Raw genomic sequence first — 26,579 nt, forward strand, 5'->3', positions numbered from 1 at the left:
TGCAGAAGTGCGAACGCCTGTGCAGCAGAGCGCCTGCAAAAACATTTTGTGCAAAACAAGACCAGCCCTGGACTTTTCATGTATGTTGATTCTAACGTTGGAGGGTTGGCTTTTGACGTCACACACCCGCCCAGTGTCCGCCCAGCCACGCCTTGCGTTTTCCCTGGCACACCTGCGTTTTCCAAAACACTCCCAGAAAACGGTCCGTATACCCAGAAACGCCCACTTTTTGTCAATCTTCCTGCGTTGTGCCGTGCGACTAAAAGCTTTGCTAGAACCTGTGCAAAACCACAAATGACTTTGTACCCGTACGTCGTGCGTGCGCATTGCGGTGCATACGCATGCGCAGAAATGCCAATTTTTAGCCTGATCTTGTGTTGCGAACAACGGCAGCTAACGATCAACTTGGAATGACCCCCAATGATCGTTCCATCCTTCATTAGTTCATTCTAGTGTGTACAGGCAATCCTCGCTCAAGGGCATTCGTTAAGACAGCTGAACAAATGCCTGTCGCTCCAGTATGTACCCATCTTAAGGGCACGCCAATCTGCATTACTATGTGTACGGACCCTGACAGTGGGGGTCTCAGAACTCGCACATTCGGAAGTTCCCCAGGGACATTGGTGTCTGCCAATAAACACAGCTTCGGGTGTTTGTGTACACAGCAGAGTCTGCCCCTTGACTGCCCAGGTATAAATTATCTAAAGCCAAATTCAAATCTTGGTAAAAATATAAGAACCCATGACTGGCACTCCTCCTCCTAGAAATTCATCTGGCTCCAGTGCCCCCTGGTACAGTTGATATGCATTCCAATAGGTACAAATCCACAGCACTTAGAGACTTTCAAAATAGCCAAGTGTATTTCACATCAATAGAGTACAGAATAAGCTGTGGATTATATCTTAAACATTCTATCGAATAAGAAACAATAGGGTCCGTCTGTTAGTCCACAAATTTGGTTTGTAAACCTAAGAGGATTTAGATGCTTTAATATGGAAGAAGTATGCCTCTAGCTATTCCAAAGCGATTCTAATCTCGAGAATTACCACAGTTTTTATCACATGCAGCAAGACCTGCTTGACACATTCTTTTATACTTCATTCTTGATACGAATCTATTAATATTGTTAGCATAAATAACCCTTAAGAAGCCAATGAGAACGAAACGCGTAGGGATCGGTCTGCAATTCCCAAATTAACCAGCGGAATGACATCCACCTAGTAAGCTTATACCCTTGAGGGTAATAGGTGTTGATTAGGACATCCATTTCTCTGTAATATTGTGGAATAAATGCAGTTTACTGTATCATGAAAATTCGATTTTAATATTTGTAATTTTATGGAAAATTTATTTTCTAAAATGTATATTTATTGCTATTGGGTGAAGCAATAAATATCCTCTCCCCCCATCCCCCCCCCCCCACCATTTTATTGTGTCAACAAGTAGTAATAAATTGTTGATATTGTAGCCCATTGATTTTCATCAGTGTCCTGTCACTATATACTATATTCACTATTTAGGTCTTTGCTAACAAGGGACTGTACTGGAGGTGCTGCTCTACTTCATAGGAGAGAGATAAGTGCACTCTTTGATATATCTTTTGGGTTTTTTTTATTGCAGCACTCCATGATTTTCAGGTTTTTTGACAAAAGTGATCTTAATGTGGTTTTATGAAAAAATATGAACTTTTATTGTCTAGAAACTAGATAAGCAATTTACAGTAAAAAGCATTTCAATGCATTAGAAAAATAATTTCAATGTCTTAAAAGGACGGATTATTGCCACAAAACAGAATTATCATACACATATTACACAAGTGTGATTTAGAACATGTTCTCATAATTGTCACTTTTTATAGTGCACGACAAAATACTTGGGGCCAAATGTAATAGAGTGAAAGTTTCAAAAAGTTAGAGATCTGGTAAGGTTTTGCAGTTTTTTTTTTTAAGTGGCAATCATTTACACAGCATGATCAACCTGGTTTTGCAGTGTAAATGAATGCCACTTTAAAAAAAAAAAAACCTTACCAAATCTCTCACTTTCTGGAACTCTCACTCTATTACATTTGGCCCTTAGTCTACAAAAAATGTAAGTGACATTATAGATAATTGTTCAACATAAAATACTGCTCCAATGTTCCAAACTAGCTCCCGGTTTGCATTGCGGATCAGCCTTTTCCATCATGACTAACATCTATCTCGTTTTGGCATTCCAGATATTATTTTCAAGCAGTTTCTGTCTCTCCAGATGTTTTGGAAAAAGATGCTTCTGGTGGCCTGGCATGCTGGGTGTTGTAGTTCAAGAGCCACTAGTCATATGCTGAGCCAGGGTGCATGAGAACTCATTTAGGTCCTCTACTTTCCAACACAAGCTCAATTATCCATAAATAACTAAATCAAGACATACAAGCGCAACACTAATATTTTTAGTAAAGTTATATACATACATTGTCATATTTAAACCAGAATTTCATAAACACCAAAAAGAAGAAGACAATGAAGAAACAACTCATCTTAGATAACTGGTGCTCAGATATTTACATGATCTAGCTGGGTCTAAAAAAAACAAAAAACAACTCCTAAAATTGGTTAGATTTACAAAAAATGGCTCTCTATGGCTGTTCGAATTAAAATCAATGGGGTCGATTCATTTCGGCAATTTAAGAATAGTGCCGGGAATTAGCTCCCAACGCTATTCAATTCAGCTGCTAGTTACCCGCAATTGTCGAGAATGCTTCTCTCATCCCCGGGGGGTGAGAGAAGAAAACAGACAAAAGTGCTGCCGCGCGGCCGGCGCGAGGCTGATTCTGTCGGGAATCAGCATTGCCGTGGGTAGTCAAGTCGGAGAATGCCCGTTCTCCTGACAAAACTACCCGTTAAGTCGGGAGCTAATTCCCGGCGCTATTCTTAAATTGCCGAATTGAATCGACCCCAATGTCTACATTTCAAAGGAAGAAGATATTGAAAATCCATGGAACTCCTTCTCCATCTTGTGTTGTGGAGGTTAGTCAGTATTGAATGCCAATTGGTTCTTGCCATGGAAATATCTAGAGAGACAGACTGCTTTCACCGCTATGAAGCAGCCGGTTCGTTACAGTTGTAGTACTGCGCATATAGGGGGTGTCTTAGAGTAATGTCAATTATACAAAGATTCCCATAAAACAATGAGAGGATGTGGGTGACTTTCACAGCAGTTTTTATTTAGAACGTTATGAATTTAGGGGACAACCGATCCATAACCTTAATGTATTATCCTAGTGTCCTGCCTTCTCTCCAAGTACCCATTTTCAAACATTTCTCACCGCAGGAATATAGAAAGGTCTTTTGTCCCCGTCCCCCCTCCATCAATAATTAATATCTACAGAAGTGAAATGTGCCGTCATAGATATTCATTCCACTACACTGCCTGGAGAATCTATACGAGACCATGTTTAGTTGATAAATTTAGTTCCCGATTGTATTTTTATAAAAAAAAAAAAAAAAAAAAACTTTGTAAGGAGGCACGGGAAAACGTGAAAAAGGTACAACACAGAGCAATGAAATGGTCTCTTTTTCGTCTCGTTTCACAGCCATAGTTTTTTTCTTCAATTTGCTTGAAACACAACCGTATTGGTTCCCAGAGAAATTTGTTCAGTATAGGAATAAGGCCTCATTGTTACTCGCTGTTCTGCTTTTCAAGGGCTTTTGGCAGAGTCTTGTTCGTTAGGAATATGCTTTTGAAGAAGTTATCACTGATGCACAGCGGTAAGTATATTCCAATAAAGTACAGCAGCCACATCTTTTTCCCCGCATAATACCGCACCTTTGGGTTCTCCGACAAAATGGCATCGGTAATACTCTCTATCACAGGACTGAAGTCGGATTCTGCTTTCTCTCCATATTTCAGAAAGAGATCTTGGGTTTCACAGATATAGTCCTTGCCATACTCTTGTAGCAGTTCAGGTGGTAGATTTGCCAACAACTTTTTGTGTTGCTTCTCCCAGTGGGGTTTGTTATCATGAGCACCTAGGAACAATGACACAAACAAGTGTGACTAATGACAGTCTGGACAATTATATTCCTCATGTTCTAGAGATGTGCGGGTCGGTTCTCCAGAAATCGGAATCCACACAAATTTTGTGGCTCTGAACCAAACGAAAACCCGGTCTGGCTCTCCCGAGGAGTTCTGATCAGAGCAGAGCCCCGGTTTTGGATTTTAAACCTGAAGTTTGTGTTTTGATTGCAAAAATTGACATGACTTTAGCTGTTTTTATCAGTGATTATCGATTTTATTTATTTTTATTGATTTTTTTTTTTGTTAACTAAAAAACCTAATCCAAACATAGTGGTCTCTTTACGAAGCCTTGGATGGAGATAAAGTGGACTGAGATGAGGTACTAGCCAATCAGCTGCTAACTGCCATTTTTCAAACCCATCCTGTGACATGGCAGTTGGGAGCTGATTGGCTGGTACCTCATCTCAGTCCACTTTATCCCCATGCAAGGCTTAGTAAATAGACCCCCAAAACACTTGAGGGTGATTTAACCAAAACACTACGATAATGAATTAGAACCAAAACACAGGGGTCTACGCACATCTTTAATTCAAACACACAGTAATTCCATTGGCCAAGGAGATGGTTTTGAACCCAACTGGAAGCTTCATAGGGAAAAGATAAACATCTCACAGCATCTAATAGAAGTCAATACGAATTAGAGGCCGTATATTGGCCCATTAGTGTATATGGCAAAAGAAAAACCAATTAATTTATAGAATCACAAAGAGACCGCCAACTACTATATTTAGTATAAGCACAGACCCATAACTATAAAGAGCTGTCTCGTACCTTACCTCTAAGTAACTAAGGGGGTAATGCAGACCTGATCGCTGTTTTTTTTGCAGCGCTGCGATCAGGTCAGAACTGCGCATGCATATGCACCGCAATGCACAGGCGCTTTGCACAGGTACGAAGCGGATCGTTGCTGAGTGATGGGTTTTATGAAGAATCCATTCGCACAGCCGATCGTAAGGAGATTGACAGGAAGAAGGCGTTTGTGGGTGGCAACTGACCGTTTTCTGGGAGTGTTTGGAAAAAACGCAGGCGTGTCCAAGCATTTGCAGGGAGCGTGTCTGACGTCAATTCCGGCCCCGGACAGGCTGAAGTGATCGCAGCGGCTGAGTAAGTCCTGGGCAACTCAAACTGCACAAAGTTTTTTTTGTACCCCACGGCTGCACATGTGATCACACACTTGCACAGCTAAAATACACTTCCCCTATGGGCGGCAACTATGCGAACGCAGGACTGCAAAAAACCAGATAGCGAGCGATCAGGTCTGAATTACCCCCTAAGACCTCTGGATTTCTCTCTCATATATATATATTAAAAAAATTTTTTTGGAGTATCCTTTATTCAAAATCACACATTTTTGGTTCCCCTACTGAGATAATGACACACATTTAAGCCCCATTCTATCTCTTGCTTAGAATTACCCCTCTATTTCAAGTACCTGAAGTATATTGGGGTAATTCAGAGTTGATCGCAGCAGGAAATTTTTTAGCAGTTGGGCAAAACCATGTGCACTGCACGGGGGCAGATATAACATTTGCAGAGAGAGTTCGATTTGGGTGGGTTATTTTGTTTCTGTGCAGGGTAAATACTGGCTGCTTTATTTTTACACTGCAATTTAGATTTCAGTTTGAACACACCACACCTAAATCTAACTCTCTCTGCACATGTTATATCTGCCCTCCCTGCAGTGCACATGGTTTTGCCCAACTGCTAACAAAGTTGATGCTGCGATCAACTTGGAATTACCCCCATTGTCAAATTGATATGAGCAACTAACATTCTGTTTTTCTCTTGTATACTTTACAAGTTTGCTTAGTCTGAAATGATCTTCCCAATTCATTATAGATTTCATAGGGGTCGATTCAATTCACTGACAGTTGAATAGTGCCGGGAATTAACTTGAGCTGAATTGAATAGAGTCGGGAGCCAAGTCGGCCTAGGCCCGTTCTCGCGGACTTAACAGGTTGGTTTGTCAGGAGAACGGGCATTCTTCGACTTAACTCCCTGCCGCGATGCTGACTCCCGACAGAATCAGCCTCGCGGCAGCACTTTTCTCGGATTTCCTCTCTCATCCCCCGGGAGGGAGAGAAGAATTCCCGACAATTGAGTGTCACTTGGCTCTGTATTGAATAGCGCCGGGAGATAATTCACTTGGAGGTAGCTTTTATTGCATTGAATGCACTTGATAAATGCTACCTTGAAGCTGATTGGAGAAGTTGTCCATGGCAACCACCCTATCATTGTATATTCTAGTGGCTCCCATCTATGGTAGCCAATAGCTTTGGTGTTGCCTACCCTAAAATGTGGACAAACAAAGCACAATACTTCACCCCCCCCCCCCCCCCCCCTCTCAGTGATTCCCGCTCCTCTGAATCCTTCTCACCTATCCAATAACACAGCGGCCAGCAGGAAGTGAGTAAGGAGACCACCGGCTTCCCTCCCCAACAGTAAAGTTAATCCTGGGATCCCATCTGCAAAGTGTGGCTTTGTGGTTGGGGGTGTGGCCTCATGACTAACTTTTGTTTCTCCGGGGGTGTGCCCAGCACTCAAAGATACTGGGATGCCCCCAGGTTCTCCCCACACTTCGGTATCTGTTCCGAGTGTTGGAAGAGCGTATCCCCCCACAGCAATTAAAATGGGGCGAGGGGGGAGCTGTAGGGCCACACCCCCTATTCAGTGCAAAGTGGTAGAGAGCGGAGGGAGGGCAGCAGGAGGTGAAGCCTCACTTGTCTGATGCATGCATGACTGGGAGCAGGATGAGGAGAGGGAATACTGCACCCACGGTGGCTACGCCCTTGCTGTCCACCAACACATACGTAGATTTCGTTATGACTGGTAGGCTCCATTTAAATTAAATTATTTCACAGTAAGAAACTTTTGGCCCAGATGTGCTATGAAAAAAAAAATGCTGGGATTGAAGAGCGTTTGGGAACCACTAGTATATTCCAATAGTTTGAGATATGTGTGTGTGTGTGTGTGTGTATATATATATATATATTTCCTAGATCCTTTTGCAAACCAATAAAATTTATTAAAAATACTAATAAGAAAATTTGCCTTAAAAAAAGGGCTTTTTATATAATACTTGTGTTCTAGTACGCCTTCTGAGGATGACGTGCAGCCTTGACGTTTGATAAATAGGCTCCTCCGATGGGGTTTTTGTGCTGGCAGTAACACCATAGAGAATTATGCTAAAACAAATTCTTTCCCCAGGAACAGAACCAGCCTTCTCAGGTAAAGGCCCCCATGACTAAAAGCACTTCTTAAGTCTGTGCCGCTTGCTATAATGTGCCAGTCAGCGGCCGGCTGAGTTCCTGCGGATAAAGCGGAAATCTGGTTGTTCTTCAAAAAAACAAAAAAAAAACAAAAACCTGAAATTGTATTTAACCAATTTAACGTGTACCTATTTTACTTCAGAAGAGGAGCTTACCGCTATTAAAATTAACTAGCAAAAAATACTGTGGAAGGCAGAAAGGGAATAAAATGGAACATAAGATGCTTTTACTAATAATTTCCTCTCCCTTAAAGTTTTTTCATTTATCTGTCCTTGTCCGCTGCTGGATGCGGAGAACACTTATGTTGTGTGGATGAAAAATAACCAGTTTTAATCACTGAGAGCCAGAAGGAACACGGACACTTCACCCTGACCTAGTGTGTGTCAGCTACATTCATCTGTTGCAGTCTACCAACCCAATTAAGCCGTCTGGGCAAAATGTAACCTATTTATTTTGGATGTATTGGAGATACACCTAATACGTGCAAATATATAGCAAAAGTCGGTTACATAACAAAGTTATGTACAGTTACATAACACTGTAAAGTCACAAACTCTGTACAGGGGATTAAGAGATCACTGGTGGATCCCATACCTTCTTATATTGAAGCCTTTGTGGGGTGAGCAGATCATGTGACCTGGGCGCGTGTTGGCATGGCTTGATGGGCCGGTGGGACGTTGCAATGTGACAGAGACTCCAGGTGTCGGCATCGCAGTGGGGTAAACACAGCTGTGTACCTACAGAGGGTAATCTGTTCATCTTGGCAACCGGAGGCGCACAGTTGTGTTTACTCCCACTGCGCTGCAGACACCTGGAGTCTCTGCCTCGGTCACATTGATCATAATAGACAACCAAAGCGCCCGGTGGGTCTCCTGGGGCCCACAGCAGAACTGCGGGGGTGTAGTACGGGTGACCGGCGGTCTCCTGACCGCCGGTCACCTTACCGACGCCGGGATCCCGGCGGGGAGGGGCGAGTGCAGCAAGCCCGCTGCGGGCTCGGTGGCGACCTGCGGTCGCCACGGGTTCTATTCCCACTCTATGGGTGTCGTGGACACCCACGAGTGGAAATAGTCCCTGTTGGTCGGCATGCTGACCATCGGGATAGTGAGCCGTCAGGCTCACGGAGGAGGTCATGTGACTGTCGGTCAGCCGACCGGCGGTCACATAACTACCACCCGAACTGCGGTGATAGGGGCAGTTTGGGCCACCAGGAGATCAGGACACTTCCCTCTGGGATAGACCTCATCGGCAGCTGCCCTCACCCAGATTCTGGGTCTATGTTGGGAGCCGGCCAGAGTTCAACCTCTCCCTAAGCATCAATCCTGCCTAGTGTCTGGCTGGCTCCTCCCCCGAGACCAGCGGCCACTGTACAGTAGCAGCAGCGGCTCGTCCCCTGTTGCACTTCCTTCCTTTCCCTGCTGTCAGCACCATTCTCCAGGTAAGTACATCCTAGTTTCCATCGGTTCCGGTATAAAAGATAGTGTCTAGTTAGACCGTCAATAGATAGACACCATATGTTAGACAGACATTAGGTCGACAGGGTCAAAAGGTCGACATGAAAAAAGGTCGACACCATGTTTTTTGCATTTTGTGTGGATAGTTTTGTCATCTGGGACCCCCAATTGTAGAAAGGCATCGCCTCGTGGGGCTCGCTTCGCTCTCCACGCTTCGGGCACAGTGGCTCGCTGCGCTCGCCACAAGGTTTATAACCAACTCTATGCCGACATGGACAGAGAAGGTATGAACTAGTCCAAAAACATGTTACATTAAAAAAAACATTTGTCTATATTTATGTCGACCATTTTCATGTCGACCATTTGTCCATGTTGACCTGTCGACCTTTTTCATGTCGACATTTTGACCCTGTCGACCTAATGTCTGTCTAACATATGGTGTCTATCTATTGACTGTCTAACTAGACACTGTCTATCTATCAAACGGATACCGTTTCCATCATAACTATAAGAATACACTTATCAAATATAGGTCTCAGTGAGATGTGCCCCCCCCCCCCAATCCGCGATGCGGTACATGCCGCCACTTGCCGCAAACATACTAATCGCATATGTACCAACATATGTGATTAGTATCATGTTTGGCATTGCTGGTGAAAAGGTAATTTGCTGCTGGCCCGTTGGGAGAGCCGCTCGGTCCTCACTCCCACTTGAGGGGAGGAGCTCCAGGTGCTGAGAGGAATGAGGAGCGGGTACTAAATTACCCAGGCTTACCTGAGGGGCCTTGGGGAGCTCAGCTTTAGGAAGAGGCCGCTGCACAGTGAAAGCAAAGACTCTGGCACTTTGCGCTCCAATGCACATGCACCATCTTTCCAAATATCATTGGGTAGGAGGAGAAGAGACCCATGTCCCAGATCAAGCATGGGAAGACGTCTCCCTCTACCTCACTTTGTTAACCCGCAATGAGTGTTTTTTTTTAATGTGGATTATTTCTAGGGGATATGGATCATACAGGATGTGGACCCCTTATGTAGCCACTGTATTGGGGGCAGGTTCTGCTCTCTACGGCCCTGGCTGGTGGAAGCATTACATGAGCAAGCAGCCTTTATTAATATATGTTCTCTTCTGTAAAAGCGTTACAGCTCTTCCCAGGGAACAGCTTGGAAGAGAGGTGGTGTGGGAGTCAGCCAGCAAGTGAGAGCCAGGAGGGGCCAGGGCCTATACGGCATCTGAGGCTGTGGACACCATAGGTAGGGACTGTATAATAGATAGGATACATACATTTATAAAACGTAATATTTATATACGCACACACATACATACACACACACACACACACACACACACACACACACAGGTTGAGTATCGCTTATCGAAAATCACACATTTTTGGTTCCCCTACTGACACACACACACACACTATAATATTATATATATATATATATATATATACATATACAGATAATACATAGGTCATGATCTTAGTAGAGGACCCCAAAATGTGGGATTTTGGATAAGGGAGAGATATATATATATATTTTCTGAAGAGATTACAGGCGGCACTCACGGACTCACTCAAGAACGACCTGGGACCCCCAAGTCTGCTTACAACGTTTTGGATTTTAATATCCTGGTACCTGACGAAGGATATTAAAATCTGAAACGTTGTAAGCAGACTTGGGGGTCCCAGGTCGTTCTTGAGTGAGTCCGTGAGTGCCGCCTGTAATCTCTTCAGACTGTTGCATAACAAGAGGAGGGCACCCGGCATGTTGCTTGTTTGATTGTTTGGAGTGCCGGACGTTGCATGCTACATACATATATACATATATATATATATATATATATATATATATATATATATATACACACACACACACACACACACACACACACACACACATATATATATATATATATACACATATACATTTTTATTTGTTTAGTTTTTTCTAAGTAAGTGAGAACATGAAATCTCGGAATTGTTACGCACCTGTTTTGTAGGACCCTGGCAGAATTACACTGACGTTAACTCCCCAAGGTGTCAGCTCATGACGGAATATGTCCATAACACGACTCAGAGCAGCTTTGGAGGCCCCATACGCAGCCAAAAAGGGGAACGAATGCTCACCTGGCAAATCAAAGGCAGGACAGTTATACATTGTATCTCTAACATTAATAGGCACAATATCATTGGCCGTTGAAAACCAAATACACAATAAAATATACAGTACATTAACATACAGTATATATCATAGGACTGCCTCTACCCCAAAGCTCCTGTATCTCCTCTACACGCTAGGGATTATATTGACATTATGAATGTCTACAAAACCAGCCCAATCCGCAAACACCTATGTCTGCTGAAATACAGTATGGAGTTTTAGGTTAAACACCTATCTCATATATACCTTGGTATAAAGATACATTACGGAAAAGCCACATTTTTAGGTTAGACTGGTTTTCATAACCTTATGGGAATATTAATTACATGGGTGGTCATTCAGAGTTGTTCGCTCGGTAATTTTTTTCCGCATCGTAGCGATTTTCCGCTTAGTGCGCATGCGCAATGTCCGCAGTGCAACTGCTCCAAGTAAATTTGCTATGCAGTTAGGAATTTTACTCACGGCTTTTTCATCGTTCTGGTGATCGTAATGTGATTGACAGGAAGTGGGTGTTACTGGGCGGAAACTGGCCGTTTTATGGGTGTGTGCGGAAAAACGCTACAGTTTCTGGGAAAAACGCGGGAGTGGCTGGAGAAACGGAGGAGTGTCTGGGCGAACGCTGGGTGTGTTTGTGACGTCAAACCAGGAACGACAAGCACTGAACTGATCGCAGATGCCGAGTAAGTCTGGAGCTACAGGCCCTCATTCCGAGTTGTTCGCTCGCTAGCTACTTTTAGCAGAAATGCATACGCAAAGCCACCGCCCTCTGGGAGTGTATTTTAGCATAGCAGAATTGCTAACGAAAGATAACCAATTGCTAACGAAAGATTAGCAATTCTGCTAATATTAGCAGAATTGCTAACGAAAGCAATTTCCTTGCAGTTTCTGAGTAGCTCCAGACCTACTCCTAGATTGCGATCACCTCAGTCCGTTTAGCTCCTGGTTTGACGTCACAAACACGCCCAGTGTCCGAACAGCCACTCCTCCGTTTCTCCAGACACTCCTGCGTTTTTTCCTGGCACGCCTGCGTTTTTTAGCACACTCCCTGAAAACGGCCAGTTTCCGCCCAGAAACTCCCACTTTCTGTCAATCAGCAGAGCGATTGAAAAGCTTCGTTCGCCTGTGAGTAAAATAGCATCGTTTTGTATAAATTTGCTTAGCGCGTGCGCCCTGAGATGCATACGCATGCGCAGAACTGCCAGATTTTAGCCTATTAGCAATTCTGCTAATATTAGCAGCGAGCGAACAACTCGGAATGAGGGCCATAGTATTTGGTAATATACAAATGGTTTTGTCCTTTAACATTTTTTAAATTTCTCCCTTTAAGACATCATTTTTCTGTTAGACAGTATAGGGGTCTAGGTTAGTCTTGGAGAGAGATCAAGTAGCCTGTAACATGGCAGTCAGGTGCTGATTGTCTGGTACTTTATCTCTCCGCACTTGATCACTCTCCAAAGCGTAGTACATAGACCACTATTTATAGCCTCTCCCTCACTGCCATGCTAGTACATACTACACTTATGGGTCTATTCATGAAACAGTGAAAAGAGTGGAAAAACAGGCTAGTGGAGAAGTTGCCCACTGCAACCAATCAGCTTTGAAGGAAGCCTTTATCAAGTACTTGCTATAAAATGTAAGGGAGATGCCGATTGGTTGCCATGAGCAACTTCCCCGGGACTACCCCTCAAGCTGAGTAGGGAGCTGAGGGGCGTGCGCACCAGGACCAGACTTTGCTGGGTCAGTTCCATTGGACATTGCTGTGCACCCCACATTTTCACACCCACCCGCACTGCTCTCATGAGACCAGGACATTTATCATTTTCACAAAATAATGTTATTACAGTGTTCCTCCATCTGCTGGTTCCTGCAAATGTGTCTCTCTCGTCTCTTTCTTCTTACAGGGTACTTTCCCCCCACTGTGTGCTATTCCTGTAATGTGTACCTCCATTGGTTGCACACCCTGCCAGCAGTAACCTATGCAGTGCGCCCCACATGGCTGCCTCGGATGGTTCCTCAGTGGGCAGTGTGTGCTTCATTTGGATCTCTCCATGCAGGGTATAGCATACTCCTACACACGTGTCAGTGCTCCCATACATGCATTTGGCCCTTGTATGACTCATCTCCCACTGTGTAACCTTCGTAGTGCGCCCAACATGGCTGCCTTATCTGGTGCGCTTGTGGATGGGATGAAAAATACATGGACCTGATGGTTTTATTGGAACCCTACTCTGAACTTAAGGACTCTGCAATCTCCCCATTTTGTGTTCTCTTCTAGGGGTGGACTATTCCACCCTGGGTAATCCTACCCAGTGCGCCTAAGATGGCTGCCGCACCTGGTACCTTGTGAAGGTGGAATACACAACCCTTGGAGGTTATTACCCAAAATGCCTACACCAAACCTGCATTATGCTTTCTGTCTCTTTATTGTCTGTGTGGTTTATCTTTTGATGTGATACTTAAATCTTCTGTATTATGTGCATGGTTTGAGTTCTAGTTGGCGCCGCGGATGGCTGCCTCGGTGCTGCTCTGCCAAGCAGCCTTCGTTTTTAGTCTTACATATATAATATGTCTAATATGTCGAGTCTATCGTACAGTTGCAATGTGCAGTATGAACTCATGCGTGTAATGTTTGTACCGTATGCTACGTTTTTCCCCCTTCTTATGCTATATATTCCCCCTTCATGTTGCTGCTTGGTGATGCATTGTACCACAAAGAATTCCTAGTGTAAGTGAGGGGTATAGTATGGCTGACCGGCGGTCTCCTGACTGCCGGTCAGCATACAGACGCCGGGATCCCGACTGGGAGGGGCAAGTGCAGCAAGCCCCTTGCGGGCTCGGTTGCGACACGGGTTCTGTTCCCACTCTGTGGGTGTCGTGGACACCCACGAGTGGAAATAGTCCCTGTTGGTCGGCATGCCGACCATCGGGATAGCGAGCCTTCGGGACGATGGAGGAGGTCATGTGACTGTCGGTCAGCAGACCGCCGGTCACATGAATACCACCCTACGTGAGTACACCTGGCCAATAAAGCTGCTTCTGATTCTCCACTGTTTTCACTGCTTCATGACTAGAACCCTTAAAGTGTCTCCCTATGTAACAGGCCTCATGACTTCTCATTAACATATTATCACACAACCAGCGGCAAGGCCTGAAACTTCAGGGCTCTTATCACAATGTCCTCATATTACTGCAAGTAATAAATATTGTGACAGCGCAGTGTGAATGGACGGACTCTGTGGCAGCTCATTGTGGCTTTGTACCTTAAACAAATTGAAATTTGTACCTTTAGCAAACAATTAAGCTCGTACTAATAAAAGGTGCTGACTGTTGTGACAACAGAATGGTGGGGAATGAAAGTGCAATGACTGATAAAGACAGACATTGCGCACTTGTTACATATCAGACTTTCGGGTGCAGTAATCTTTATAATAAATGGGTGTTATTACATAACTGGGGAGGACATGCAAAGCTCTTATTAAAGGGCAGACGTAACACACCTTCTAAAAAAAAAGAAAAGGGGACGCGTTGTCCGTAGCAACCAATCCATACTTGCCTACTCTCCCGGAATGGCCGGGAGGCTCCCGAAAATCCTGGCCCCCTGGAAAAGCAGGCAAGTCTCCCGATTTCTGCGCTCCCCCCTGCCCGGCCGCCCACTTAGTGAGTAAAGTGGGCAGTCGATGACGCGATTCTTGTTGAATCGCTTCATCATAGCCACGCCCCCTGCAGTATAATGCCGGTAATAGTGGCATTATACAACAGGGGGCATGGCTTAAATGACGTGACATTAGCCACACCCCGCCTCTGCCCCCGTTCCACCTATGCTCCGCCCCCTCTGCTCATCACTACCCTTCCCCGCCCCCTGCTGATCCAACCTGGCTGCTCTCTCCCGGAGAGAGCAGCCAAAAAGTCGGTAAGTATGAACCAATCAGGTTCTAGATACCATTGCATAGCCTGTACTATATAAATTATAGCTAGAATTGATTGGTTGCTATGGGCAAACTCCACTTTTCCCCTTTAGCAGGATTATTAAATCTCTCCAGTAGAGTGCCCTATGGGTCTGATTCAGGGATGTACGCAATGCCAGGATGGATGCAGTCGAATGATTATTTGACAATAAGCACGCTCCAAAGCCAAGCCGCACTGCGCACGTGCAGCGATGGATTACGCACTGAGGATTTATTCGCAAAGTGAGTGACAGATAGCGTTTGGGGGAGGGGCTAGAAAAACGCAGGTATGTCGGGAGTTTTCTGGGCGTACCAAAGACAGCCACTGTGACTTCTCTGAGCACCCGTATTCCGATACCACCCCAACGACGTCCAATGTTCCCGCTTTGTACATATGCGGCGGATGGGAGATGCCAGCAATGGGCGTCTCTATGCACAAGACGGGTCTGAGTCATTAGCATATTGTCACATCTGCAAATTCATTTGCATAATCTCTGAATCAGGCCCTAGCTATACATTGTGAGTGCACCCAAGAAAGGCTTAGCTTAGGTCAAAGGTTTACAGTGAATAAACTTTATGTAAATAATAAAATAATATATCCCACAAGCATTAAGGCTAAATTGCACAGAACTATTATGGGGGTCATTCCGAGTTGATCGCTAGATAAAAATGTTCGCAGCGATTAAAGGAAAAAGTGGCACTTCTGCGCACGCGCAACGTACTTTCACAACAGCCAATGTAGTTTTACACAAGGTCTAGCAAAGCTTTTCTGTCGCACTGCTGGCCGCAGAGTGACTGACAGGAAGTGGGCGTTTCTGGGTGGCAACTGACCGTTTTCAGGGAGTGTTCGGGGAAAAACGCAGGCGTGCCAGGAAAAACGCAGGCGTGGCTGGGCGAACGCAGGGCGTGTTTGTGACGTCAAATCAGGAACTGAATAGTCTGAAGTGATCGCAAGCGCTGAGTAGGTTTGGAGGTACTCTGAAACTGCACAAAAATTATTTTGTAGCCGCTCTCCGATCCTTTCGTTCGCACTTCTGGTAAGCTAAAATACACTCCCAGTAGGCGGCGGCATAGCATTTGCACGGCTGCTAAAAACAGCTAGCGAGCGATCAACTCGGAATGACCACCTATACCCATGCAATTCTGACCTATAGATTCTCTTTAAAGCAAGGTACCTGCCATTTAAAAATGTCAGGCCACGATGCACAGGATGAAATAAAGAAAGATAAAGGCTACAGTAAAGTAGTTAATACATCATGAACAGCAATAGAAAGGTAGTTACCCGCAGGGCTGGTGATGGTCACGATCCGCCCTCTAGCGCTGCGTATCAGCGGTAACAGAGCTTTGGTCAGGTTCAGTGTCCCAAAAAAATTCACCTCCATGGTGCTTCTGTAGGTGGACATAAGCAGCAGCTCAGCATTGCCAAAGTGCTCACAGTATCCGGCGTTATTCACCAGCGTCCACAGACCTAAGCGACAAGAAAATCAAAACTATGAAATAACAGACTGCGCAAAAGGTTAGAAGCATCAGGGAAGTAGTAAGTGGAAACGGTTTTCTTTTCACCTGCTGAAAACAAAGCATCAGGGAAGTAATGAGTGGAAACGGTTTTCTTTTCATCTGCTGGAAACTACTTTTTATTTTATTTTTTCTTAAACCTCTGGCAACGTGCCATTCTAAGTTACTGACTAGAAAATAGAGGTATCAATTACAAATATAACTCTGTCTAGGCAAAGAAATGCTTAGCAGAACTAGCCTCAGTACACCTCCTTTAAAAAGGTGTTTATTACCAAGTGGGACAGCAAGATTTCTATCATATTAAATTATTTACTATAAAACAAGGGCCCTCATTCCGAGTCGTTCGCTCGGTAAATTTCTTCGCATCGCAGTGATTTTCCGCTTAGTGCGCATGCGCAATATCCGCACTGCGACTGCGCCAAGTAATTTTGCTATGAAGATAGTATTTTTACTCGCGGCTTTTTCTTCGCTCCGGCGATCGTAGTGTGATTGACAGGAAATGGGTGTTTCTGGGCGGAAGCAGGCCATTTTATGGGCGTGTGGGAAAAAACGCTACCGTTTCCGGAAAAAACGCGGGAGTGGCTGGAGAAACGGAGGAGTGTCTGGCCGAACGCTGGGTGTGTTTGTGACGTCAAACCAGGAACGACAAGCACTGAACTGATCGCAGATGCCGAGTAAGTCTGGAGCTACTCAGAAACTGCTAAGAAGTTTGTAATCGCAATATTGCAAATCTTTCGTTCGCAATTTTAAGAAGCTAAGATTCACTCCCAGTAGGCGGCGGCTTAGCGTGAGCAACTCTGCTAAAATCACCTTGCGAGCGAACAACTCGGAATGACCTCCAAGATTCTTTTTTTTTCCTGCCGTGCACAGATAGTTCGGACAACATAATTATATGCTAATGCATGGTCTAAAAGCTATGCCTGCATTCCAGGTGTTAGGGATATCCATGCTTGAATTTAATCATGCCATCTGTGCACAAGCATGATAGCCTTAGAACCTGGACTGTTAAACTGCCTTGAGGCATGAGCTTGGGAAACCGTAATTTAAGGAAAATAGTTTCTAACACAAAATGCTCTCTAATGCTGTGCATACATAATACAATTATCTGGGCGTTCCCTGATAGATCGCCGGATTGGGCAGATAATTGTACTGTGTATTTGCGATCTGAAACGATCGATCATCCGGCTGTCCGATAGATCCGATTGGTCTTCTGCAACAGCAGAGCCGGCCCTAACCAATATGATGCCCTAGGCAAGATTTTGGCTGGTGCCCCCTAGCACCACCGCTAGTTCTGCAGGAGATGCCTGGCATGAGTCAGCTGGCAGCTCTGCTAAAGTCGGGCGCCTTTTGTTTATGAAAATGCATGTTATTTGCATTACTATGTGGCTAGGCAGCTTCTGGTGATTAAAATGATATGCAGCATGCCTATATTCTGTGTGCGACTGCAGCTGTATCTGCATACGAAATGCTACATTACAGTGACTTCCAGGAATACACTGCAACATAGCATTTCGTATGCAGATACAGCTGCAGTCACACACAGAATATAGGCATGCCGCATATCATTTTAATCAGCATAAGCTGATGGTGCCCCTAAGCATACCAAATGCCCTAGGCATTTGCCTAGTTTGCCTATGCCTAAGGCCGGCTCTGTGCAACAGGCAGTGTATGCATCACAGCGGATGCTGCTTTCTGCTCCTGTCTAAAAGCTACCGCCCTCCTGGATATATTTGCTGTGGTAAAAAGCAGCTCTGATATTTGTAAATCTGCACATTTCTGGCGAAATTGGTACAAAAGCAATATTTACCTACCGTTGTTATGATCGGTCCCAAAGCTTTGGGCAAGTTAACGTACCAAGCAATAATAGTCTATTAACTTATTATGGTCAGCTGCCATCTTAATTAATGATTAATTTTTTTGTGTGTTCCCAGAAAAAAAGTTTGCATACTTTAAATTGGAGAACGTGGGAAACATTGAGATAATAATCTACGCCATTAAACTTTGTGGTTACACATAAAACAAAGTTTGACAAAACACGCAAGTCAGATATTTATGCTACAGACCGAAGACAGGCGCCTCGTAAAGACAAAGTAGCCGACGTATAAAGGAAGGGGATCAGTATGAAATACCTACAATCAAAATCCTGACGGTCAAAATACCGACACCAATTGACTGATGGCCACAAAATACCGACAAGGTCAAAATACCAACAAACTCAAAATACCAACATTTAAAATGTTGACAGTAAAAGTATCGACATTTACAATGTCGACGGGTCAAAAAGTCGACTCAAGTTTTTCATTGGGTTTTTTTGTTTTGTGTATGTCGACATAGGTCGACATGGACACCGTATAAGTGTACCGCATCCCCTCGCATGGCTCGCTATGCTCGGCACACTATTATATTCCCCCTCCAGGTCCACTGGGATGGTAAAGTATGAACAAGTCGGTTTCCATGACAAAATTGTGAAAAACTCATGTCGACTTTGACATTTTAAATGTCGGTATTTTGACCTTGTCAGTATTTTAACCATGTCTGTATTTTGACCTCTACGGTGTTTTGACCGTCTGGATTTTGATTGGAGGTAAATTGACCGCATCCCAAAGAAAGAATTTTGTCAATGATTCTTAGCTAAAGAAAACGGTGACCGGCTGCAGGAAAGAAGAGCCAGGAGAGGTTAGGCCGATCTGTGCAGGCAGCAGACTGACACATCCAGATCACAGCGAAAGGAAAAAGACCAGCGTATTATTTCCTACAGGAAATAAAGTTCTTCCAACGTTTGCCTGCAGGTATAAAAACCTGGTTATCACGTTCATTCTTAAGTCAGAAGATGTTTGGGTTTATTTGCTCTTCTGACGGATCAGTCTTATATCTAGACATAAATTGGGACAATGGGCTAATGAAATAGGTGTTTAAATTACTGAGAATAGAGGACACTGCTCAGTCACACAGTCCATCCTGCAGTGATTACCATCTCTTGTCCGCTAGTGACCTCTTAGTAAACAAACTTTGTTTTGCCAGTCATCCACGCCTGAGCAAATTTTGATCACCCAGAAAGATAGGTTGACCAGGCAATGCCATTGCAATGTCAGACTTGCTTTGTCCAACACAATCTTGTAAACCAGTGTGTGTGTGTGTGTGAGAGTTTCTTTGGGGCTACAACATACCAGTTTCAGCAGTCTGCTCCCTTATTATTCGGCAGGCTTTTTGGATGTCCTCAGGCTTGGTCAAGTCCATTTGGATAATGGTCAACCGATCGGAACATCTCTTCCGGAGGTCCTTGGCCCCCGGGCTTTCCAGGTCCAGCACGCTTGCAATCACTTTGAAACCCATTGCATCCATTTTATAGGCAGAAGCATTTCCAAATCCAGAGTCGCAGCCTGAAAATTAAAAGGGGACATTTGTAGCATAAGCCACGCATGGGAACAGGTTTTCATCGTAGTACAGAAATATGGGAGGGTGGATCAAACCTAAAGGACGACAAGTATTCTAACTATCTATCATCTTATAGACCGCACCAGAAACCAGATAGCTAGTCGCATGGGCAACACTTTGTCTTGTCCTCAGAAGATTTGATACGGTCCTTAAATGCGAGAAGACCTGAGAAGATTTTGACCTGAAAATGTGTCGCTAGTTATTCTTTCTTGGATGACACCATTGATTGGATAATTGCTTCTGGTGTGTGTTATACTGTATTCAGATTGAAAGTACTTCTTTGATGTGATATATGTACTTGTCGTGCTTCAATAAAGAAAACTTTGCTTTGTAAATAAATATATAAAAAAGTGGCAGTCGTAATTTGAGCGGAGGTCTAATAGAAACAAAAAGACTTACAGTATGTAATATACCTACACCATTAGATCAGTAATAGATTAGTCTACCTTTGCAAATAACATTTCTCACGTGAAATATAATTTATTCAACTAATAAAAAAATAAAAAAATGCCCAGGTATACTGCTTAGCCCTTTCTAAACCAATCCACACATTTGTCAGCCCTCCAAAAGATATCTCCAATTGCCTTCAACTGGTCAAATTGGCCCACTTTCATTCTGAAATTGTACCTTGCCGCTATGTTTAGATCAGTGATTTCCAACCCGTAGCTAGCGAGCTACCGGTAGCTCGCCGTAGTATTTTCGGTAGCTCACAGAGCGCACGGGCTTGGGCAGTCACTGGCACTCCTCCTCCCTTCTTTTTTAATGTGGTGCCGGCCGTCAGCCAACCAGAGCTCGTGGACCGACAGTGGCAGCACCTGACTGGCTGCCGGACCGCGAGTTTTGATTGACTCACTTACCGGCACCATATTTTAAATGCCCGCCGCCGCTGGAGACTGGCACCCTCACCGCAGCCGCTCTCCAGACTTCACAGGAGAGGCGCGCGCTGCGCTCTACTCCCCTTCCGTCCCTCATACAGAAGGAGCAGCACCGGTGGCAGTAGAAGAAGCCAGCATGGGTTAGCACTGTGTGGGGCACTGTATTGAACACTGCGGGGGGGGGGGGGGGCATTATATCTGGCGCTGCTGGGGGGCATTATTTCTGTATCTGGCACTACTGGGAGGCATTATTTGTGTATCTGGCACTACTGGGAGGTATTATTTGTGTATCTGGCACTACTGGGAGGCATTATTTGTGTATCTGGCACTACTGGGAGGCATTATTTGTGTATCTGGCACTGTTGAGGGGCATTATTTAAATATCTGGCACTACGCGGGCCGCATTACTTGTAGATGTGAGGCCACATTCACTTGTGAGGCCATACCTGCTTTTGCAGGAACGCACACGCATTGGAGGGAGGGGGTAGCTCCTTCAGAGGTTTTATTTTCTGAAACTAGCTCACACCCCAATTAAGGTTGGAGACCACTGGTTTAGATCAATGCCAATGAACGTATAACAAAACCTCATAGCAGTGACAATTGCTGATTTCAATGTTCACTAATTTGGTGGGAGATGTGTCAAGCCTTGGAGAAGTTGGGCAAAGCAAACCAGCTACTAAGTGGAATTTATCAAGCACGTCTTTGAAGGTCAGTTACATGCAGATTGGTTTCTTTGAGCAACTACTACACTTAGGGGCCCATTTATCAAACAATATTTGTGGCTATGGTCCAGAAAATACTCGTTTCCAGTTGTTAGCAGTAAACATTATGTATCCCTGCAATGTAAGGAGGCGGTATCGCAGCAGTTATCTCCTGTACCAGCTGCAATCCCTCTGTTGCCGCCGGCAGATGCATCTCCAATAGGTTTCTGGCCCCTGCAGCTACCACAATGAAAGATGGGCTATGGGCTACACTTTGGGCAGCGATGTATTCCGGTAGGGTTCCCCATGCGCAGCAGCCCAGCCTCCCAATTTTGGCACAGGCTCCTTTCGGAGCCCCTCTCCGTGCCAGTGCCGTGTGATACATATACCAGATATGATCGCATTCTGCAATGCAATCCTGGGCACTAATATTGCGCCAAGATCGTATTGCAAATGCGATCATTGATAACTGAGCCCCTTTACAGTATATCTATCCAAGCTTTTGGACTAGTTTGTTTATTGTAAAATGGGCCCAATACCCAAATTGTGTCTATTTCTAAAACACACTGGAAGCAGTGTGTTTTAGCATTGTAATGAGGCACAATATGAATAGGGAGCACTATATATCATAATGTGAATTGGGGGTACTGTGCGGCATAATGTGTACTGGCAGCTCTGAAATGTGACATAGGGGGAACTTAAGCACTACTGCGATTCATAAAAGAAACTAGGGCACTACTATGGGGCATAACATTAAATAAGACACTACTATTGGTCAGAAAATGAACTAAGGTACCATTATAGGGCATACAATTAACAACTGGGATGGAGGTCTCTAGAAGCATTGGGTTAGAGGCCCCTTCAAAATGTTACTATGGGGCCCACAAAGTTCTGGATACGCCCCTGTTTGGCTTGTACAAGCTGCCGCCCTCTACATAGAAACCACATAGCCACTTTGGAATGAAGTCCCAATTACTGTGTGGGAACTGTAGCTTGACGCAAAAAAAAAAAAAAAAAAAAATCTGCGTAATTTACATTAGGTCACATTTGGAAAAAAAAAAAAAAAATGTTACACCAACACATTTCCATACATAAACAGGCACGGACATGTTACAGTGAAAAAAAAAAAATTCTTGCAACAGGTAAAACTAATATAAATGTCAAATTTAGATTTCTTTTTTAAAACGTAACTTTTGTTATTCACAATCGGGCAGACGGTCCGTGTAAAAACACGGGGGGAGGGGGGGGGAATCTGCAGGATTACCGAGTCACAGTTGGCAATTTAAACGAAGAGGTTTTAATGAGAATTCCAACGTGACGTTTCCTTTGATCGTTCTGCCAAAGCTTTAGAAAGATTGGAGTTCAGTGACCGTGCAAATCTCCGTCTCTGTGCCATATATTTACTATTATGACATTATTGTCCCTATTTTTAGAGTGCTTATGGGATCATTAACGATTGTACAATAAATGAACCAGTGTCCTCAGATTTTAATACTTCTTTAGAATGCAGATCGATCCAGATTAAAACAGCTGATTACAATCTTATGATCCCAACTCATTAATTTGTTTTCACTATACATAGTAAACCATAAAAGTAATAGCAATCTTATGCCATTAACAAACCAATCTGGTTCCGATGGGGGGAATTTTTTTTTAAAATAAATAAAATGTGGTACCAAGGGGCATATGTATTAGGGTCTGAGATTGTCGTAGGTGCAGGATGCCGGCCAAGGTCGTCATTTTTTTTTTTTTAAGCGCCAATCATTTGCAAGGCAAAACCATGCCTTGTAAAATGATTGCCGGTTTAAAAAAAAAAAAAAGGTCCGAGATCGTCTGGCATACTGTACCGCCATGCTGGGCCTCTCTGGGTACTAGGGCTGGACATGAAGGCTTAACCACACCCCCAAACTGGCACAGCCACGCCTCCTCTCCACAACTTACGCAAAGGTTATCAGTTTAGTTTTGCCGAAATTCTTGCCGGCCTTGACCACCGCCAAGTGTTCTAGATTTTTTTCTTCCCCCGACACATCTCGTGGGAAGGTCATTTGTCATTACTATCTGTATAATACACTGCCTCATTATTCTTGGGGTTTTATAAAGTTTGTGTATTTAAATCAATATGCATTAAATATGCTACAAAAAGTGGCACACCCCACATTACAGCCCTGCGCACCCTATCCCCCTCCACTATACATTGCTGTTACCCGCAGTATTGTGCAGTAGTGGGGTGGTGCCATGAGGACTTGTTTTACTACAGATCGCCCCTTCAAACCCACAGACCTTCCACTACACTGGGGTAGTGGTTGGGGGATACTGTCTGAAGGGCGACAATGTTTAGGTCGACAGTCACTAGGTCGACAGGGTTGGAAGGGCGACAGGGTTTCTAGGTCGACAGGTCAAAAGGTCGACATGAGTTTCACTTTTTTTTACTTTTTCATACTTAACGATCCACGTGGACTACGATTGGAACGGTAACGGTAGCGAAGCATGGCGAGCGAAGCGAGCCATGCGAGGGGACACGGGGCACTTATTGGGGTTCCCGGTCACTGTACGAAGAAAACGACACCAAAAACCTCATGTCGACCTTTTGTCCTGTCGACCTAGCACATGTTGACCTAGAAACCCTGTCGACCTTCCACCCCTGTCGACCTATAGTGGTCGACCTAAACATTTTCAACCTAGATACGGTCGATTTGATGATCCACACCCATTGGTTGGGTACTGGAAGGAGGACGGTCTACTTTCCAGATAGTCTGACCGGCTGCACACCCTGTTGCCAATGCAATATTTTGAAAAGAAGAGCAAAGTGCCAGCTGTACTTGAATGTAGGACTGCACCCTTCCACCATAACCATTGTGTGGCGGCACCTATTGCACGAGTCTCCTCAGCAGAGACTTGCTCGCGCTCATTGTATTTTTCCATGCGGAAGACATTTGATCTGTAGTACGCAAGGTCTTATATAATAGATTCACACAGTAATCACCACATGAAACCTGTCTTTATGTGGCCGGTTACGATTTAATTGCTTTCTCAGAAATTCTCTCTCAGCTACAGCCCTGGGGAAAATATTTGTGACATAATATTTAGGCATAATGTTTTAGTTGTGCAATTGCATGGGGGTTGGCTCTTTATCTTGCCAGACCCTTAAGAAATCCTCAGCTCCGTTGCTTAAAAGATAGATCATGGAATATTTTGAAAAACAAAACAAAAACAAAAATTCAAGAAGCTTAAAAAACGGTCCACAGGATTCTAATTATAATGACATTGCTGACATTTAAAAAAATATTTTTTAAATTCTGAGGGGGAGATGTATCAAACATTGTAGAGATAAAGTACAGAGAGAGATAAAATACCAACCAATCCTCTCCTGCTATTTTTCAAACACACCATCTGTAACGTGACAGTTGGGAGACGTTTGGCTGGTACTTTCTCTTTCCACAAGGTTTGTTACATCTCCCTGTGAAAATGAAGGACCAGCATGATAGCCAATTATAGTGGCAGTAGTAGATTCTTAACCAATATTTAAAAATATATAAAATGTATTTGCTATATCATGAAGCAATACATAAATGATATGACGCAAAGTAGGTGCTGTTATCATGTACTGTTAGGGCCACCATATCAGAGATGCCATGAAGTAGGTGCTAGTTTAATCATATTTTTGCATATGTAACTGAGATCTCTGCATTTCTACTATTATATAGAATGTAAATCTCTTTACTGGTCCATTATAGTGTGCTGGGGAAATTAGGTGTTTTCTCTTGCCTAGATTAGCTCCTCCTTGCAAGCGTCTGTAACGGACTAATAAAATTGATTCGAGCAAGTTGCCATTTTTGTGCGTCTTCGATGGCTGCCATATCTCAGACATGCACAGAAGCCTGCAGCTCCCACTGCCGACAATGGGGCATACTTGCCTACTCTCCTGGAATGGCCGGGAGGCTCCCGAAAATCGGGTGACCCTCCCAGCCCCGCCCCCCCCGGAAAAGCAGGCAAGTCTCCCGATTTTTCAGATCCCCCCCCCCGCCCTGAAGCCCACTTAGTGAGTAAGGTGGGCGGTCCGGGCAGTCAACACGATTTGTGCTGAATCGCGTCATTGTAGTCACGCCCCCTGCTGTATAATGCCGGTAATCACGGCATTACAGAGCAGGGGGTGTGGCTTACATGACGTGCCACAATAACCCTGCCCCATTCTGCCTCCACACCGCCCCCGTTCCGCCTCGTATGCACGTCATAGGCCTGCCCCGCCCCCCCTGCTGAGCCGACCTGGCTGCTCTCTCCCGGAAAGCGCAGCCAGGATGTCAGCATGTATGCATTGGGGCGGGACAGTCTGCCTGCAGGAGAAGAGGGATGGGACAGGAAGTATAGCAATGTGGGTTGATGACAGGACGGAGCAGAGGATGGCTGAAGTGACTCGGGTCCATTTTTACTAGTTTCATTGGGGCAGATGTATTAACCTGGAGAAGGCATAAGGAAGTGATAAACCAGTGATAAGTGCATGGTGATAAACACAACAGCCAATCAGCTCAAATATGTAAATGAACAGTTAGGAGCTGATTGGCTTGTGCGTTTATCACCTTGCACTTATCACTGGTTTATCACTTCCTTATGCCTTTTTGAAGATTAATACAGCTGTTTGATTGGAAGCAACGGCGGCTCCAGAGATTCAAATAAAGGGAGCCACGCCAACTGCCACCCCAAACATCGCCGGCCGGGACTCAATGGCAGTAGGTGTGGCTCCCGAAACTGAATTCTGGACTGTGCTGCAGCCACATCTCTGGAGCTGCCATGGATTGGGGAGTAAAACTTCCAGGAAGTTGGCAGACAGAAAAGGTGGAACAGCACCTCTAGTGCCAGTCGTCACAAACAAATAGAAACTTCCTGGGTCTACCAAAGAATAACTTTTTTTTTTTTACTTTTTTTTTGGGGGGGGGGGGGGAGGAGCAACAGAAAATACTAAGATGTGCTTTTAAAGTACACATTATTACAATACTAGTTACCAGCCCGTCAAAATGATGGAACATCATAGCAGTAATGTCTGCGCCTGCTGTGGGGCCTGAACGGAGCAACACTTGAATTGTTCTGTTGGGCTCCATCTAGTGCCCGCCGGCTTGCAAAACACTTGAATATCCCCCATAGAGGTGAAGAGCAGCGTTAGCCTTTTATTATATAGT

At 44.4% G+C, this 26,579-nt stretch overlaps 1 protein-coding gene across 1 annotated transcript in view; it reads right to left on the reverse strand.

Annotated features, from left to right (window-relative positions):
- Positions 1-3,459: 3,459 nt before the first annotated feature.
- Positions 3,460-26,579, reverse strand: part of HSD11B2 (hydroxysteroid 11-beta dehydrogenase 2) — a 79,533-nt gene continuing 56,413 nt past the window's right edge. The window contains exons 2-5 of the mRNA XM_063945755.1: positions 19,565-19,777; positions 16,165-16,350; positions 10,767-10,904; positions 3,460-4,004 (exon numbers count right to left, since the gene is read on the reverse strand). Of these exons, the coding sequence (XP_063801825.1) occupies positions 3,655-4,004; positions 10,767-10,904; positions 16,165-16,350; positions 19,565-19,777 (887 nt within the window). The 3' untranslated portion in view covers positions 3,460-3,654. The remainder of the gene's footprint in view (positions 4,005-10,766; positions 10,905-16,164; positions 16,351-19,564; positions 19,778-26,579) is intronic.

The sequence above is a fragment of the Pseudophryne corroboree genome, chromosome 11 (genome assembly GCF_028390025.1).
Source record: "Pseudophryne corroboree isolate aPseCor3 chromosome 11, aPseCor3.hap2, whole genome shotgun sequence".
In the NCBI taxonomy this organism is placed as follows: Eukaryota; Metazoa; Chordata; class Amphibia; order Anura; family Myobatrachidae; genus Pseudophryne; species Pseudophryne corroboree.